A 13359-nucleotide genomic window follows, 5' to 3' on the forward strand; every position below is an offset into this window, starting at 1 on the left:
GATGTTCAGCTGTACGCAGTATCGCCTGGTGTATGCTATGACTTGCCTACATACCTCCCAGCCTTGTTACTGCCCACATCTGAGGACAAACAATTGTCTGTGGCTGCTTTACTGTGTGATGAATTGCACATCCCATGCACACACTCCAGACTGAATCTTAGGTGTTGACGTGAAGAAGGCTTTTGATTATGTGAACCAGAGCGTTATCATCAGAGAACTTGTTGGGGCATACCCCAGCCCCCGGGCTCTGCGATGGGGCCGCCAATTCTTACTTGGTCATGCGATTCATGTTCAGTCTATGGAGAATGCCTCTGCACCCACCTACTACTTTCACAGGGGCGTTACTCATAACTCTATCCTTGGGCCCATACCGTTTAAGCTCGCTATGGCCTGTGTGGCATGACGTTTCAAAAACGAACCTGTTGCAACTGGTATGCTCGGCAGGTGGGTGGCATATCTGCGCTTCATCTCCCGTTGCAGCTGGTATGCTCGGCAGGTGCATGGCATATCGGCGCTTCATCTCCCGTTGCAACTGGTATGCTCGGCAGGCCCATGGCATGGCGCTTCATCTCCCGTTGCAGCTGGTATGCTCCGCAAGTGCATGGCATATCTGCGCTTCATCTCCCGTTGCAACTGGTATGCTCGGCAGGTGCGTGGCATATCTACTCAACAGGAAAATGGCGCAAAAGACGTGGACAAAAGAGACAAACACGACAGGACCAGCGCCAACTTACAACTGAATTTTATTTCGCACCAAACCCGCCTTTATGTAGGCCAACACGCCCTAACATCCGTGTAATCACGCACAGGCAGTAGAAAAGATCACAGTAAGATATCTAGCACATGAAGCGCAATAGCGACCACGTAACATACTATCATGGCTAAAAAAAAAACCAAAAAAAAAACCAACAAAAGTATAGCAAACAACACTAAAATGGTCATGGCCAAGCAACTCTTCAACACCAAAAACGATACACACTCATGAGTGATACCAGATGACCAACAAGAAACGTGGAAAAAGGTGAAGAATGAAGCGTTAAGACCAAAGCAGTGTCAAAGGTAAAAAAAAAAAAAAAAAAAGGGTTGAAATGGATGAAGAGTGCAAACCTTAAAAATTGGAAACCAAAAACCAGCAGCCACATGAATGATAACCGATGACCAACCAGAAAAAAGATGGACGCGAAGCTTAGACCAAAGTCGGCGTCAAAGGTATAAAAACGAGAAAAAAATTGGAAACGAACAACCAGCAGCCATATGAATGATAACCGATGTCCAACAAGAAACATGAAAAAGGATGAATGCGGAGCTCAGACCAAGGTCAGCGTCAAAGGTGTAAAAAACGAGAACAAAAACCGCGCAAAAAAACGCACATCGTCAAAAAAATCGTCAAAAATTGCAACCAATGCCAAAGGAAAGAGCGTGCGCAACAAAACAAAACGAAGAGCCTACAGAAAACTTTCTAGAAAAGTGTACTCCTCGTTGCTAAGCGTAATGGATGGCTTGCTGACGCATCTGCTCCCTTCTTTCCTGATGTAAAAGGCTTCAACCACCTCTCTCTCAAATCTGTCCTTCCCACTCCTCAAAAAAATAGCTTTCTCGAACTCCGGACGGCAACCCCTGCAGGCTTTGCAATGATCCACTAGAAAGCTTCCTTCGTTATTCCGCAGATTCCGGCAGTGCTCGCTGGCTCGCTCATTAAAACATCGACCAGTTTGGCCAATGTAGCTGAGCCCGCAACTTAAGGGAATCTGGTAAACAACCCGCGTCCTGCACCGTGTGAACTTGTTTTGATGTTTCACAGTACAAGCCGGTTGTTTTTTCCCGTTAGTCATTGCGCAAAGCTTAGAAAGTTTGCAGGGGGCTGAGAATGCGACCTGAACATTATGTCTGCCTGCTACTTTTTTAAGGTTGTGTGAAACCTTGTGGATATACGGTATTACTGCCACACGGTTGCGTGAAACCGGATCTTTGCTTTTAGGACCTTGCTTCAGCTTCTGCAGTATGGCTTCACACACGGAAGTAACCATACAAGAGGGGTATCCTGCTACTCTTAACCGCTGAACTTGAGCACTGAAACTGGACGAGACCATATGGGGGCATGATTTGTTCAAAGACGCTTGCAAGGAGTTCGAAACAATTGCCCGCTTCACAAGCTTCGAATGAGCACTGTCAAAGGGGAGCAAACCCTTTGACAGTGCTCATTCGAAGCTTGTGAAGCGGGCAATTGTTTCGAACTCCTTGCAAGCGTCTTTGAACAAATCATGCCCCCATATGGTCTCGTCCAGTTTCAGTGCTCAAGTTCAGCGGTTAAGAGTAGCAGGATACCCCTCTTGTATGGTTACTTCCGTGTGTGAAGCCATACTGCAGAAGCTGAAGCAAGGTCCTAAAAGCAAAGATCCGGTTTCACGCAACCGTGTGGCAGTAATACCGTATATCCACAAGGTTTCACACAACCTTAAAAAAGTAGCAGGCAGACATAATGTTCAGGTCGCATTCTCAGCCCCCTGCAAACTTTCTAAGCTTTGCGCAATGACTAACGGGAAAAAACAACCGGCTTGTACTGTGAAACATCAAAACAAGTTCACACGGTGCAGGACGCGGGTTGTTTACCAGATTCCCTTAAGTTGCGGGCTCAGCTACATTGGCCAAACTGGTCGATGTTTTAATGAGCGAGCCAGCGAGCACTGCCGGAATCTGCGGAATAACGAAGGAAGCTTTCTAGTGGATCATTGCAAAGCCTGCAGGGGTTGCCGTCCGGAGTTCGAGAAAGCTATTTTTTTGAGGAGTGGGAAGGACAGATTTGAGAGAGAGGTGGTTGAAGCCTTTTACATCAGGAAAGAAGGGAGCAGATGCGTCAGCAAGCCATCCATTACGCTTAGCAACGAGGAGTACACTTTTCTAGAAAGTTTTCTGTAGGCTCTTCGTTTTGTTTTGTTGCGCACGCTCTTTCCTTTGGCATTGGTTGCAATTTTTGACGATTTTTTTGACGATGTGCGGTTTTTTGCGCGGTTTTTGTTCTCGTTTTTTACACCTTTGACGCTGACCTTGGTCTGAGCTCCGCATTCATCCTTTTTCATGTTTCTTGTTGGTCATCGGTTATCATTCATATGGCTGCTGGTTGTTCGTTTCCAATTTTTTTCTCGTTTTTATACCTTTGACGCCGACTTTGGTCTCAGCTTCGCGTCCATCTTTTTTCTGGTTGGTCATCGGTTATCATTCATGTGGCTGCTGGTTTTTGGTTTCCAATTTTTAAGGTTTGCACTCTTCATCCATTTCAACCCCCCCTTTTTTTTTTTTTTTTTTACCTTTGACACTGCTTTGGTCTTAACGCTTCATTCTTCACCTTTTTCCACGTTTCTTGTTGGTCATCTGGTATCACTCATGAGTGTGTATCGTTTTTGGTGTTGAAGAGTTGCTTGGCCATGACCATTTTAGTGTTGTTTGCTATACTTTTGTTGGTTTTTTTTTTTTTGGTTTTTTTTTTAGCCATGATAGTATGTTACGTGGTCGCTATTGCGCTTCATGTGCTAGATATCTTACTGTGATCTTTTCTACTGCCTGTGCGTGATTACACGGATGTTAGGGCGTGTTGGCCTACATAAAGGCGGGTTTGGTGCGAAATAAAATTCAGTTGTAAGTTGGCGCTGGTCCTGTCGTGTTTGTCTCTTTTGTCCACGTCTTTTGCGCCATTTTCCTGTTGAATCATGAACCAACTAGCCCAAACTAGAGTTCTTCTTGGGCATATCTACTATTCATCTCCCGTTGCAGCTGGATTGCTCGGCAGGCCCATGGCATGGCGCTTCATCTCCCGTTGCAACTGGTGTGCTCGGCAGGTGCATGGCATATCTGCGCTTCATCTTCTGTTGCAGCTGGTATGCTCGGCAGGTGTGTGGCATATCTGCACTTCATCTCCCGTTGCAACTGGTATGCTCGGCAGGTGCATGGCGTATCGGCGCTTCATCTCCCGTTGCAACTGGTATGCTCGGCAGGTGCATGGCATATCGGCGCTTCATCTCCCGTTGCAACTGGTGTGCTCGGCAGGTGTGTGGCATATCAGCGCTTCATCTCCCGTTGCAACTGGTGTGCTCGGCAGGTGCATGGCATATCTGCGCTTCATCTTCTGTTGCAGCTGGTATGCTCGGCAGGTGTGTGGCATATCTGCACTTCATCTCCCGTTGCAACTGGTATGCTCGGCAGGTGCATGGCGTATCTGCACTTAATCTCCCGTTGCAACTGGTATGCTCGGCAAGTGCATGGCATATCTGCGCTTCATCTCTGTTGCAGCTGATATACTCGGGAGGTGAATGGCATATGAACGGAAAATTTAATAAATGAGCGTGGCGAAGATAAGATATGCAGACAATACTCAATCGATGTGTTAACACCAGCGGTGAACGTACAAAGCGACAAAAAAATTCAACACAGAGCAGATAAAACGAGGATAGAAAAGTCTTCAGTGAATGTAAAGTGTGGTGTGATTTTATTGTGGGTGGCAATAAAGAGTTTCGATGACTGAGAATGATGAACAGTGTTATATTAAACGTGTACGAAAGTGATGCCAACCCGAGGTGAAGCTGTGACGGCAATGTGAGAATGTTAAAAAGGGCAATAAATATCCAGTACGGTGATCGGAAATGGCCGAAGGTAATTAGACGGAGAGCTTGATTTTGTAACTGGCAGATGCTTAATAGACCGAGTTGTATGTGGTGCCCCAAGATGACATGCAGTACATAAAGTGGCTATGTATGAAAGAAAAATGCAATATACGAAGGGTAGGTAATTAAAAGTAGTGGTGGGCTTTGTTTATCACTCACCTTCTTGAATGCATTTGCCGCCAGTTTAGAGAGAGTGTTATCTGTTCTGATAACAGCGTCGTAGGGTTATTTTTGTTTATGAAGTGCATGAAATGATTGTATTTTGTATGTTCACTGCATGTCACGTTTTAATTTGAGGTACTAACATTACATTGTTTTGTCATTTTTTGTTTCCGCCATGGTGGCTTGGCGGTTATGGCGCTCGGGCTGCTAGCCCGGAGGACGCGGGTTCGATCCTGGCTGCAGCGGTAGAATTTCGATAAAGGCGAAATTCTAAAGGCCCGTGTACTATGTAATGCCAGTGCATGTTAAAGATCCTCTGGTTGTCAGAATTTCTGGAGCCCTTCACTACGGTGTCCCTCATAGCCTGAGTCACTTTGGGACGTTAAACCCCCATAAACCACTTTTTGTTTGAAATGTAGCAGCATCCTTCACAGTGCAGGTTGCTCTCGTTCTTTTACTCTATGTAATACACTTTGAGCATCCGTTTTATTTTGTTGAACATGGGTGTTTGTGGAGGGGCCGTGCATATTTCATGCCTCACCTCGGTCATGATGTTATTGGTCATAACTCTCTGGACCACGTGGTTTGCTTTTGAGCTGCATAATGAAGTACACCATCCCTAAAGATCAAGAGGTCCTGACATACATCCTTAGTTGAGTTTTCAGGCCATATGGTTAGCTCTTCAGCTATATGATGGGGTGCTTATGGCACCCCTGAAGACCGAAAGGTCTTAAAAAGATTGGGGTTCTCACTTCGCATAATTTTAAAGTTTGAGGGGCGCCTTCAGTGCTCTTCTGTATCACACAAAGCAAAACTATGATCTGAAGGTTTTTGACCAAGGGCTTCTGACTTTTGTTTTCGTCGGGTGCATTGCACAGGTCCTTCGGCATCACTTTGAAGGCCAGTGCTGCTCCTCCAGATTGAAAGATTGGTGTCCCCTAAGTAGTACGATTGAAATGCTGTTGCAGATGTTGGAGCTTCCATGCATGGTCCTTTGAATGCTTTGTGTCCAGGGTTTTCCACTTCTTATGTCCAGAATGTCATATGTGCTGTCCTTCATTTGTTGCAGATGTAGTTTTGACCCTGCAGCTGTTACAAACCATGCAAAGTATAACAGCACACTTTGTATGAAAACAGCAAGGAGGACTTGGAAACATCGCTGTACTGAAAATGGTGGAGGTTTATCGGAAATCACCACTCTTAACACTCTCTCATCAGAACCAAAGCGTGTGGTAAAAGCACGGCAGACGATGGTAAGAATCGCGTACGACAAGGAAAACATTTTTTTGTTGCGAAACAACACTACTTGAGCCCAGCTCGGCTCGTTGCGTATGCTAGTTGCGGTGCGGCTACCAAACGACCTTGAGTTGCCGTTGCCTAGCAACCGCTTCAGCTGCGCTCCAATAGATGGCGCCGCGCCTAGCAAACCGAGTTACTCGAGCTTACTCGAGTTACTCGGGTGAGCTCGGGTAAGTTCAGAGCAGCGTCGCGCCAGCTGCGTGAGAGGTTGCTCGGGAGGTTGCTCGGGAAGAGCAACATGGGTTGCACAATCTCGACGGGTGGCTGGGATAGAAATAGCCACCTGCCAGTGCAGTGGAACATCTCTTAACCGCTGCGCCACTGCGCTGGTAGTGGATGGATGGGTGGATGGATGGATAGGAGCGCCCCCTTTGAAATGGGGTGGTGGCAATTGCCGCCATGCTCAGCTTTTCTTCTTTATTTTTTTTTGTTTATGTGTTGGCACTTCTCATTAAGAATCGCCACCATCTTTACCTACGGTTTCCTACAATTCTAACCTTATGCCACATCTCTGTACTGCCCCTTGTACTGCCTCGTTTGTGGTTTTGCCGTGGGCACCTAGTGCTAATCTTCCAACAGCTCTCTGATTTACGTCTAATCTCGACTGAACTTCTGCCCTTAAGCACAGAACCGCATTGCCGAAAGTAAGTCCCGGCACCATTATTCCTTTCCAAATACCTCTTAGTACTTCATATTTGTTGTACCCCCATAATGCCCTATGCTTCATTATCCCGTCGTCTCTTCGTCCTTTTGCCCTAAGAGCCTGTTCGTGGTTTTCCGTGTATATCTGCCCTTCGTTTAGCCATATCCCGAGGTATTTGTATGCGACCACTTTCGGTATTTCGTGGCCTTGTAAGCACCTGGTCAGTTGTATCGTTAAAAACCATCACACCTGATTTAGTTGTGCTAAAACTGAATCCTATATGGTATATGAGGACTCACCGCCAGCTATGAATGTTAAATAGAGAATGAAAAATTCTGCATACATGTGCATTCACCCTCTACTGGTATCGCGTCATGCTCTTAAGGCGGAGCCTAATTGCCCCCTCCAGTTGAAGAATGAACACCTGCTTTCGCACGTGTTCTTGGTTTAACTACGTTAAACCCCCACCAATTTTTTATGTCGGTGTTTTTGTTGCTTGTTTTTAATTTATATTCATTCCAGTAGGCAAAACAGTGCATGTGGTGACGTTGCATAACAAGGAAAATTGTTTCTTTTTTTACAAGAATCGTATGAAGAGGGCAGTGAAGACTGTGGAACCTTACTGCACTAGAAATGGCAAGGGAGGTTTACTGAAAATTGCGTCTCTCAATCACGCCTCACCTAAACCAGAGCCTAGGACAAAAGCAATGCATAGAATGGTAAGTCATGTGACAAAAAAGTTTATTTTATAGATTGCCATCATTTCTTCTTTCACATTTATAACATGCTGACCCCACAGCCTATAGCAAAAAAATAAGGATGGTAAGAGTCATGGAGCAAAAACGTTTTGTCTTTTTTGAATGAATTGAAGATGGCAAAGAAGACTCGGAAACCTAGCTGCGCTGAAAATGGCAAGAGAGGTTTACTGAAAGTTGCTGCTCTCAACTCCATGTCACCAAAACCACTGCCTGTGAGGAAAACAATGCATAAAATAGTAAGTGTTTGGTTTGGTTTATAGGGTTTAACGTCCCAAAGCGACTCTGGCTACTATACTCCGTTTCATACATAGCAGGCAACACTGCCAAAGCTAGCACGCCTGTTCGCGCAGCCTAAGTCCGCACACAAAAAGTAGTTCGCCATACAACCAAAGCGAACACAAGCATATTTCGTAGCGACAAATCTTAAGTGCCGTGACTGGCACCTTCTGGACGTCGTTTTACCTCTTGCCACATTTTCATCCTGCGACTCGTCGAGATTTCGAAAAACAAAAAGTACACATGGCGGTATGATACACGGTTGGTAGGGCGAATCGCTTCTATAAAATCCGTGCCCAAAAAGTAGTTCACACTCCGTGAAAATTATGGCCAGAGAGCCCGAACACTGGGCGCTTCATAGCTTTGACCGTGATTTCCAATGCTACTACATTGTTTTATATCGCTGTTTGTATTCGTCCAAACAATGACCGGAGTTTCAATAAGAACGAATGATACGTAGCGGAGTAATATAGTTTCACGGACGCACTACTTTAGCAACCTCCACAGCGTTGCCTGCTATGTATGAAATGGAGTATAGGGACGCCGTAGTGGAGGGCTCCGGAAATTTCGACCTGGGGTTCTTTTACGTGCACTGACATCGCACAGCACACAGCTGTATGATGATGAAAATCTTTGTATTAATGCATGCTGTTATTACTTCTTTCACGTTTATAATCCTGCTGCTCCACAACCTGTAGCAGAGACAACACACATGCTGTCAAGATCATTTAACAAAGAAAAAGCGTTTTGTTTTTACATGTGAATCAAATGAAGAGGACAAAGAAAACTCAAGAACCTGCTTGCACTAAGAATGGCATGAAAGGCTCGCAGAAAATCGCTTGTCGGAACAAGATCTTCCTGAAGCCTCATCCTGGAGCAAAAACAACGAATACAGTGGTAAGAACCACTTAAAAAGAAAGATGTTAAGTGTTATAATTAATGTAATGACTGCTTATTTTGGCCTTTATGATCCTGCCAACCCCGAATATAGTTGTTAGCAGTATGTATAAACACTGTACTCTTAGCAAACATAGTGCACAGAAGGATCATTTGCAGCATGCACAAGCAGCAAAGTCCAGAAATATGGTTGACTCGTCATAATTTCAACTCTAAGAGAACTGGATATAAGTAAAATTAGATGGAGCATTTTTAATGCACTTGGATAAACTGAAGTTAGAAATAAGGAAGTTCAAATGAGCGTATTATACATAACACACAGTTGTTGGCAAGAAATGCACCTTCACAGTTTTCTTGAATTCAAAATCAAACAAAACATACAAACAAACTGTGAATAAGGTTGCCAAATGTTGGCACTCATAAAACTGTTTTCTACACCATCTTGAACTGGCACTAATTTCTAGTGCAATACAGCTAGGTCGAATGGTGTTAGCCTTAATTTTCTGAGGAACAGGACAGCTTGGGATTGTTGTATAGCTTCCCATAGGGAAACCGGGCAATAAATAAAAATTTCTTCAGGAAGATAGTAAGGGGTGAGTAGCCTCTTTCTTTCTCAAAACCAGCTCCTTTCCTCGAAATCATGTAAGTGCTGACTGGTGTCGATGCATATGTAAGCCAAGATTGGCATTCATTTGCAGTTTTGGGCAATTTAACAAAAGTAGAAAAGCAGCATTTGAGATAATGGCAACTTCAGTAAGTTAGCGAAGTGTCTGTAAGTTTGATAAAAGGGGAAGCGAATATGATTTCAAGCATGCTCAATAAAGTTGAGAAATAGAGAAACAGAGATATGTCTGCAGAATTAGTCTATACTTGTCGCCTTTTTGAATTATCTAGGTACGGGTGGTACATATCTAGATCCAAAGCTCCAAAACTCAAAAACTCCAAAACTCCAAAATCCCAAAACTCCACAACTCCGAATCTCCAAAACTCCGAAAATCCAAAGATCCGAAACTCCGAAACTCCAGAACTCCGAACCTCCAAAACTCCACAACTTCGAATCTCCACAACTCCGAAACTCCAAAAATCCATACCTCCAAAAATCAAAAATTCTAAAACTCGAAAACTCCAATAATTCGAAACTCCGAAAGTCCGAAACTCCAAAACTACAAAATTCTGGAACAGCAAAACCCTGAATCTCCAAAAATCCAAAACTCCGAAACTCCATAACTCCAAAAGTGCAAAAATCCAAAACTCAAAAACTCCAAAACTAAAAAATCCAAAAATCCAAAACTCAAAAATCCAAAACTTAGAACTCCAAAGATCCGAAACTCAAAAATTTCAAAACTCCAAAACTCTAAAACTCCAACACTCCGAAACACCGACACTCCAAAACTACAAAACTACAAAATTCCGAAACTCCAAGACCCCGAATCTCCAAAACGCCGAAACTTAAAATCTCTGAAACTCCAAACTCCAAAAATCCGAAACTCAAAAATATAAAAACTCCAGAACTCCAACACTCCGACACTCCAAAACTACAAAACTACAAAATTCCAAAACTCCAAGACCCTGAATCTCCAAAACGCCGAAACTCCAAATCTCTGAAACTCCAAAACTCCAAAAATCCGAAACTCTGAAAATTCGAAACTCCAAAACCCCAAAACTGCAAAACTCCAAAACTCAAAAATTCCGAAACTCCACCACCCTGAACCTCCAAAACTGAGCATGCCAAGAAAAAAACGTCTGACAGTTGTAGTTAGCATGCTGCCCATTTGTATCCACTTAATGCTCAGTGTTTTGTTTTTGTGAAATCAAAGTAGTGCGTAACTTTAAACAAACTAGCTCTAGTACAAATCCACTTTGATAACAATCAGTTTTCTCCAGCTTTAAAGAAGGGGTCAGTTTTGGTGGTGTTAAATTTTAAGTGCTTGCTTGCTTGGGTCTGGCTGAGATCACATATTTTTTTTCCAGCACACACAGACCATTGCCTCGACAAAACAAGGCTCACTCTGTACTTTCATTTCGTTCACTAATGGCACTGATGCCATGTCACAAGTGAGCCACAGACATCAGGCCGACAAGGTGAGTTACACTATGCGAGAAAAGTGTGTTCTCGTTGCGAAGCTTTAGAAGAGAAGGCCTAATTTAAGGGAAACAATGCATAAAAGGTTGACACTCAGATCAAAGAATGACACGAGAGTAAAGTGACCATATTCTTCTGACCCCAAAGCAGGACATTAAGAAGGGGGGGGGGGGGGGTGGGGGGGCATGTTCTTGCCTGAAAAGCTTCTTCGGTACAATGGAAGACGCAGCAGCTGACATATGCCGCTTGTGCTTCACGGTGCCTATGTGTTTTAAAATTTCAAGACGTCCAATGTGGGCGATGGAAAAGTCTCTTCCACATTTCTCGCAGCGGACATCGTACTCCGATTTCACTTTCTTCAGGAATAGGAACTCCTTACCCAGTTCTCCGTTGAACTTGCACTTCCATTCAGGCATTTTCATTGGTGCGACAAAGAAGCATTAAAACAAACAAACGCAAGCAAGCGGAGGGAACAGCGCGGACAAACGCATAACTATAGCATAGGCAAACAATTTTGTACCCGGATTTAACTTCGGCTCACTAGCTAGCCAACACTCTAAATAATTTTTTGGCTATATCTAGCTATAGTTCGAGAAAAGGACGAGAAAAGACGCGACTCGCAATTGCGAGCGCTTTTTCGCGAGCCGCCTGGCAATGGCTTGTTTTTGCCATTATTTAGGCTGGTTGGTGGAGCTAAGCAGAGCGGGTGTAGCCAGTGTAGCGAAGGCGGGACAAAACGCCGTCCCACAAGCATGCTGGCGGGACAGCAGGACCAGGCCCACAAAAGAGGGACATGTCCCGCCTGAATCGGGACGTCTGGTCACTTTACACAAGAGCTGTGTCTATTGTTTCCCGGACTGTGTCCCATTTTTACATGCTGTTTACATGTTGTGTTCTGTTTTTACATGCTGTTTACATGCACAGACTGGCCAAGCTACTTCTTATCGGCACAGTTTAGGTTGCAGCAATGTGCATGGGTAGAACCCAAGCTACTCTTTGCGTCTTGCTTTTGAGTTGGGGAACGAAGCAGGTTTTCTAAATAGTGTCTGCCTCAAAGTCACGTACTGTCAAGAAACACAGCAATGGTTGTCGAAGCTGACCTGCTCACTTCACAAGTTCACATTCATTCATTAACTGTGCACTGTGATGACAACAAATTAGTGGAGTGTGAGCATCCTGTCTTTTCTGCCTTTGTATGTGTCACATAGTTATTATAACAAGTTGGCATTGTTCTGAAGATCAGATATCAATTTCAAGGCAAACAAAATAATTGGTTAATGCTCTGAGAACGCAATGTCTGACAAACTGGCAGTGTTAAAAATATCTTGACTCAAAGCTGCAAAAAGTACAGTCAGGGACAAAAGTCTCAGGACCATGTGCTCCGGAAACAAAGCCGATGGCTCTAATATTAGCCGTCAGTGGGAGACCGCACTTGTGCAGGTGAAAGAACAGGATTTTAGCTTTACCTCCACAAGAGTGGTCTCTAGCCAGCAGCTAATGATAGAGTTATTGGCTTCTTTTATGCAGCATGTGGTCCAGAGACTTTTGTCCCTGACTGTACATCCATATGATGAAGTAAGTTGATCTTCGCTATCAACGAGTTTATACCTCATTGATAATCACGAAAGTGAGGAATTGTCCAAAGAAAGTCTGCTGCAAATAATTTGGTTTTGCAAAGATTGGCTGTAGTGAAGTGATTGTATGGTTTTGTGCATTTTTCATATGTCAGCCCCGTTGCTCATCTTCATGCTTTTGTGCCTCATAAAAATGTTGCTGTGGTGTTAACACAAGCATTGCTTAGCTTTCAGCTGCAGGTGGTTCAGCTAACAAAGGATGATTTTCAAAGTGCCATATTTTCCTATGTATAACTCATACCCGTGCCACACGGACAGATTTAATGCCATTAAGTGCCATTAAGTGCTTACTGCCTTAAGTTTTAATGGCATTCGTGCGGTGCCACATGCATAAATTTAATGGCATTAGCCTTACTGCCATTCGCGACCTACTGAGTTCGCCACAACTCATTCGCCCGTGCAATGTGTCCTCTCGTTCCCATCCCACACGTAGAAAAACATGCAGCTTTGTTAGTTACAACTGCCTAGCCCACTATAAAATGGTTCATTCTTAACTTTCAGCCAGATGAGGCACCTAAACCGCATTTTCGATGTGAAGAGCGCCATTTTAACCAGGCTTATTGACTGGTACTCTCGACTTATGTGCTGACATGCGAGTTTATGGCTACTTTTTCGACTTGTAAAGCAGGAACAGCCGTATGTTCTGAAAAATCGTGTTTACATTACATTTGAACACCATTCCCGATATATTCTGCTCATTAGGAATGTTTATATTAAGATGAAACTTTTGACTACCTTGCAAGCGTTATTATCGTCATCGTCACTTTCGATAATGGCATTAAAAGTGGACGTGTAGCACCAACTCCGAAAATAATGGCATTAACAAACTTAAGGCCTTAAGCATTTACTGCCATTTCTTGTGCGCGTGTGGCACGGGTATCACACACCCCTACAGACGGCAGTTTGTCCGTAAAAGATTACACATAAGATGCACCTGTTTATTCGGTAAGCA

General features: G+C 44.0%; 1 protein-coding gene across 8 annotated transcripts in view; it reads left to right on the forward strand.

Annotated features, from left to right (window-relative positions):
* LOC149330393 (uncharacterized) overlaps positions 1 to 13359 on the forward strand; it is an 80047-nt gene that overhangs the window by 28210 nt on the left and 38478 nt on the right. For 3 of the 8 annotated variants that reach the window (XR_016285681.1, XR_016285682.1, XM_089560935.1), the window contains exons 3-7: positions 5887 to 6070; positions 7344 to 7478; positions 7631 to 7753; positions 8553 to 8690; positions 10662 to 10772. Coding sequence is in view for 1 of the 8 variants with exons in the window: in XM_089560935.1 (XP_089417061.1) it covers positions 5887 to 6070; positions 7344 to 7478; positions 7631 to 7753; positions 8553 to 8690; positions 10662 to 10772 (691 nt within the window). In the remaining 7 variants the exon portion in view is untranslated. Of the gene's footprint in view, positions 1 to 480; positions 650 to 3937; positions 4042 to 5695; positions 5763 to 5886; positions 6071 to 7343; positions 7479 to 7630; positions 7754 to 8552; positions 8691 to 10661; positions 10773 to 13359 lie in introns of those variants that run through there. The other 5 variants (XR_016285686.1, XR_016285687.1, XR_016285683.1 and 2 more) reach the window with 4 other exon arrangements.

The sequence above is a fragment of the Amblyomma mixtum genome, chromosome 9, assembly GCF_055824585.1.
Source record: "Amblyomma mixtum isolate Tamu chromosome 9, ASM5582458v1, whole genome shotgun sequence".
Taxonomy (NCBI): Eukaryota; Metazoa; Arthropoda; class Arachnida; order Ixodida; family Ixodidae; genus Amblyomma; species Amblyomma mixtum.